The sequence below is a fragment of the Urocampus carinirostris genome, chromosome 2 (genome assembly GCF_059441175.1).
Source record: "Urocampus carinirostris isolate Australia breed hairy pipefish chromosome 2, RoL_Ucar_1.0, whole genome shotgun sequence".
Classification (NCBI taxonomy): Eukaryota; Metazoa; Chordata; class Actinopteri; order Syngnathiformes; family Syngnathidae; genus Urocampus; species Urocampus carinirostris.
Genome location: NC_142350.1, coordinates 63,209,673 through 63,215,246, shown reverse-complemented (window position 1 = coordinate 63,215,246; position 5,574 = coordinate 63,209,673). Strand labels below are relative to the sequence as shown.

At 43.1% G+C, this 5,574-nt stretch overlaps 1 protein-coding gene and 1 pseudogene across 1 annotated transcript; one reads left to right on the top strand and one right to left on the bottom strand.

The window, feature by feature from the left end:
* Positions 1–933: 933 nt before the first annotated feature.
* arl4aa (ARF like GTPase 4Aa) lies at positions 934–3,459 on the top strand. The gene has a single exon (XM_088327483.1). It carries the CDS (start codon positions 1,060–1,062, stop codon positions 1,660–1,662), a length of 603 nt encoding a protein of 200 aa, XP_088183609.1. The 5' UTR covers positions 934–1,059; the 3' UTR covers positions 1,663–3,459.
* A 505-nt stretch (positions 3,460–3,964) lies between these two features.
* On the bottom strand, positions 3,965–4,145 carry LOC148372968 (U2 spliceosomal RNA; annotated as a pseudogene).
* Between the last annotated feature and the right edge of the window lie 1,429 nt (positions 4,146–5,574).

Below are 5,574 nucleotides of genomic sequence, written 5' to 3'. Positions count from 1 at the left end.
TGGAGTTAAAGAGCCTAATGGCATGAGGACAAAATTATCTCCTCAGTCTGTCCGCGGAACAAGACTGTGACAGCAGTCTGTCGCTGAAGCTGGTCTATTATTATTTATTTTTAAGTCGATTAAAAGTAAAGGACCATGAATGACATGTGGCAAATACAACAACAGTTGGCACATAGAATGGTTTACATTAACTGTATTTTTTTCAGTAAAACAAAATACACGATGCTTGTCCGTTACTACTTATCAATGTCCTGATGCTTCTACCTATCATATTTACCGTATTTTCCGCACTATAAGGCGCACCTTCAACGAATGACATATTTTAAAACTTTTTCCATACATAAGGCGCACCACATTATAAGGCGCTACAGTAGAGGCTGTTACCAAACATTAGATGGTGCCACGCTAAAGGGAATGTCAACAAAACAGTCAGATAGGTCAGTCAAACTTTATTAATAGATAACAAACAAGCTTTCCACAACTCCATTCACGCCCAAAATGAATAAACATCTGTTTTATTATTTTCTCTGAGGTCTATTTCCGTGTTCTACTGCGTGACTGATCGCCTTGAGTTTAAACTCTGCGCTGTAAGCGCGTCCCTTAATAGGAGCCATTTTAGGGTCTTTATACAAACGCACAAATAAAAGAGAATCGTTGTTTAATATTTCTCAGTATGCACAGCCCACTTCTTCTTCTACGCGAAAAATGGAGTGGGTGGTTGCTTACCGTAAGTTGCGAGACTTGTCGCGGCTCAATATTGATCCATATATAAGGCGCACCGGATTATAGGGCGCATAGTTAGCTTTAAAAAATAAAAAAACAGATTTTAGGTGCGCCTTATAGTGCGGAAAATACGGTAGTTAACACGAAATGAACTACAGTGATTTGTCCATATTGTTATGAGTAAAACATATATTCCATTTATTCATGAAATTAAATTTGACCATCATGTGCTTTCAGGTTGCTGCTCCAGCCATTTTGGATTAGACAAAAATCTAGACTGAGGATTAGTGGGTGAAAGTCGGCTCCGATCCCGCTGGCCCTTCCCCATGAGGAAAGATGGGAAATGGCTTCTCTGACCAACCTAGCTTCCTGTCGAGCATCCCCTTCTTCCAGTCCTTCCACATCGCCATCCTCGGCCTGGACTCGGCCGGGAAGACCACCGTGCTGTACAGGCTGCAGTTCAATGAGTTTGTCAACACCGTGCCCACCAAGGGCTTCAATGCAGAGCGGGTTCGGGTGTCCCTGGGCGGCCACCGCTCTGTGACCTTCCAGTTTTGGGACGTGGGTGGCCAAGAGAAGCTGCGACCGCTGTGGAAGTCCTATACCCGATGCACGGACGGTATCATTTTCGTCGTGGACTCTGTGGACGCCGAGCGCATGGAGGAGGCCAAGACCGAGCTCCACAAGATCGCCAAGACGTCCGAGAACCAGGGCGTACCGCTCTTGGTGGTGGCCAACAAGCAGGACTTGAGGCACTCCCTGGGCTTGCCGGAGATCGAGAAGCTCCTGGCTCTTAAGGAACTTAGCCCGGCCACGCCGTGGCACCTGCAGCCCGCTTGCGCTATAATCGGGGACGGACTCAGGGAGGGCTTGGACCGACTCTATGAGCTGATCCTCAAACACAGGAAGGCGATTCGGCAACAGAAGAAGAAGCGGTAAAGACTGTCGAGCTAGGGGTGAAGGAATGTCTGGAGTTGAATCCAGCGTCTCCATTATTGTCTCAATTCTCTGAGCTGAAAGGTCTTTCGGGCTGTGTTCACACTCGTCACGTTTAAAGGAACATTGGTGTGGTTGCTCTCCTACAGTGGTTTGTCTGGTCTTTGTAATCCAGGGGTCGGGAACGTTTCTGACACAAATATTTTGATTTTTTTTTTTTTTTGAGAGAGCCAGACATTTCGACAAAACCGCCAACCCCGCCCTCGAGACAAAGGTTAATTACTCTTTTTTTTCCAGTATGTGACGTTTAATGATTTGATCAATCTGAAATAATAGAAGATCCGTTGTCCCATACCAACCACTATTTAAAATGTGTCTCCCTCCCGCAGTTACTTAAGATCGCTGGCTGTCATTTTTTCGTAAATAATGGATGCAAGCAGAGTTATTTTGTAAAAATGTTCCAAAATACTGCAAATGAGAAGTAAACGAAAATATTTAGCTTTCGCGCTGAGGGCGCTGGGCGAGGGAGCCGCCCACCCCTACCTCTCACCTGATAAGATTTCACTGGGTTCTCGGCTGGTGTTTACAGTTTTTTCTGTGGGTTTTCATCATGAAGCGTCTCAACACTGAACACACATTGTTTAATGAGCTTCCATATAAAGGATTCCACAGGACCCACAGCTAAAACAGGGTCTGTTGGTGTAACACCGTGAACATAAACTATAGTTAAGACAGTGCCGTAAATATTCTGCACCGACCGTTAAGTTTCCAAAGTCGCTTTGGCTTTGCGTATGCTGAACTTGGAACGACACACAGATTTACACGGGCTGTATTTTATCTCTGAACCAGATGTACTACTGAAAAGAAACGTATGACTCTTGATTCGTTCCCGACCCCTGTTCTAAACCACGTTGTGCAATAAACAAGCTCATCCAGACCAAATCAGTTTTACACCAGTGTGAAAACCTTATCTGTTCTCGGTCTTACACGCATTGAGGCCTACAGATTGGTCTTGGTTTGCTTATAATTAAACTGTAAGTGTCTGGGAAACGGAACAAGTCGGTGGACTGAAACCACAATACAAGATCTCAAGTATGAACTTTGTTTTTCAGGCCGCTTTCACTTCTCGTTACGTTCGGTTCAGTTAAGACAAACTCTAGCGCCAGGGCTTGGCTGGTGCAGTTTGTTTTCATCCAATATGGATGATGTCACTCCAACCCAAACAAGTAGCGAACACAGCCATGTTCAAACTGTATTACCGTCATCCGTCACGGGATTCTTTGAAGGAGTTTTCTCCCTGGGTTTGGATTAAAAACGTCTGGAGTGGAAAAAAAGGAGCTAACTCCTAAGTGTGAACACAGCCTTGGGTCATGTGATCATGCTGTGGATCAGGAAGTGATGCGTAAAGGAACAAAGTATGATGGTGAGAAAGTTCTAAATGTGTGGATTTTAAGATGTGAGCTAACATTCAGAAGGTTTGAGGGTCCGGTTGGTGATATATGGTTGCTTTATTCTTACCAAAAAAGAAAAAGTTTGAATGAAATAGAAGTAGACGGGTTAGAACATCAATGACTTTTCACTATTTTTGTTTTTACTCTTGAGAAACGATATGTGAAAGCAGAGTATTACTGTGCATTTGTTTGCTCTCCTATCTTCCACCTGAAGCACTTTAGATGATCACTTCTCATGGAGTTTACAGTTTGTCAGCTGGACTTTTTAAGATTTGATATGTTTGGAGCCGGATTTCGCGTTGTCATTGTTTTTTTTTTTTAAATAAAATCATATTTAGATCACTGGTGACACTGATTTCAGCCTTTTATTTCATAACAACTGCTTTTTATTGAATTTCCATTACTGTAAATTCCGGACTATAAGCCGCTACTTTTTTCCCAAATGTTCAGCCCTGCAGCTTATTCAGTGAAGCGGCTTATTTGAGAATTTTTTCCAACTAACACCAGCGGCACTCGAGTACACAAGGTAAAATTTGGACCGGTGGAATTGTACGCCGAGTTATACGGCATCCTCTTGGATTATGATCGAATTGTCCATATGACAGAGGATAGAAGTTTGTTTCAAATGTGAGGAAAACGCCCTTGAAGGCGTCAATAATGACGAGTAAAACGAGGACGGCTTACCGTGAGGGGTTTTGGGGTTTTTAAGGGTTATTGATCTATCTTCGTTATTCATTATCCATTATCCGTTATCGGTCAGTTCATTATATGCTACAAAGCCTATGAGCCGGGACACTTACTCTCAGCCAAAAGGCTAAGCTAAGGTCCTAGCCCTAAAGCCTTGTTGCGATAATAGCGAATGCACCGTTCCCGGAGGTACTGCAATACCGGGCCGATGCGGGGAGTGGACAGAGCAAGCTCTTATTCCATCTCCGGAATGCAAAAAATCAAAAGGCCAAGCTAACCTTGCATCAAAGCCTTGCTAAGGCCAAGCTAAGGACCTAGCATCTAAGCCTTGCCAAAAGGCCAAGCTAATGCATCGTTCCCAATGGTACTGCAATACTCTCAACCAAAAGGCTAGGCTAAGGTCCCAGACTTAAACTTTAACTGCGAGTGGGGTTTTGGGGTTTTTAAGGGTTATTGATCTATCTTCGTTATTCATTATCCATTATCCGCTATCGGTCAGTTCATAATACGCTACAAAGCCTAGGAGCCGGGACACTTACTCTCAGCCAAAAGGCCAAGCTAAGGTCCTAGCCCTAATGCCTTGCTGCGATCATTGCGAATGCACCGTTCCCGGAGGTACTGCAATACTGGGCCGATGCGTGGAGTGGACAGAGCAAGCTCATATTCCATCGAGTGAATTTCATAATTGCGGCACAGCTTATTTTTAACAGCTACGCTTTGAGCCCTGCGAGCGTGTTACGAATAGCGTGTTGGTACCTTTCACAGGCACGGTTTGGGATGAAAGTTATATTATTATTATTAAAGCTTTGAAAACTCTCTCGGTGTACCGTCTTTCTTGGTAAATATGTGTAACCCATGTATAATATGTATTTGCAACTGTATATTTTTGTCATGTATTTATTTGTATTTGTACTTGTTCTGATAAGTCTTGCACTGACCAATTAAAAAGAAGGGGCGTAACAGACGCAGGCGATTATGGGAAGTAGAAACCAGTAAAGGTGAGTGTTTGTGGACACCGCAGACAAAAGTGCATATATATTTTTCCCACCCTTACCTTTGGAAATATACACTTTTTTTCCTTGGATTACTTTCAACGGGCACCTGGACTTTGCAGGTCTGCATCAAATGATAAGCAGCGGTATCATTTTCTGTGTAAAAAGCCGACCGTGAGATTCTAAAAGTGTCGGAATGTTTTGATTAGGTTGGCGCATTGACTTAGCCACTTCTCTAGAAACAAGCGTTTCAACCTAGTCGCTAGAGGTGTAATATGATATGTCTGATAATTAGCAAGCAGCAGAGAAACAACATCTATACAGGTTCTCCCCATTAAAATTGTTCAGGTAAAAAGGTCTTCTTTTCTCAATGTGGTTGCGTGCGGCTAATATACCGGTGCGGCTTGTATATGTAATAAATCCGTTTTCCTCTCGAAATGTGGGGGGTGCGGCTTATAATCAGGTGCGCCTTATAGTCCGGAATTTACGGTACTTGATGTATTTTATTTTGAAATCCTTTTGCCCACCGCTGAAACACGCGTGAAAATGAAAGTGGAAGTTGACACAATGCACTTTGCTGATAAGTATGCATACACAGTAACAGGTTTGAGCAGAAGACAAATATTTTTTGATAAATGTTGCATTCTTAGTACGTATAATAGTTTGAGCTTCCAACGCTTGTGAGCTATGGAAAATCCGTGACGTGGACTAAAGTTCGTGTCTGGTGGGGCACAGTCGTATTTTTAAATAAATTAGCCTGCATCTTATTCATCATTTAATCAGCA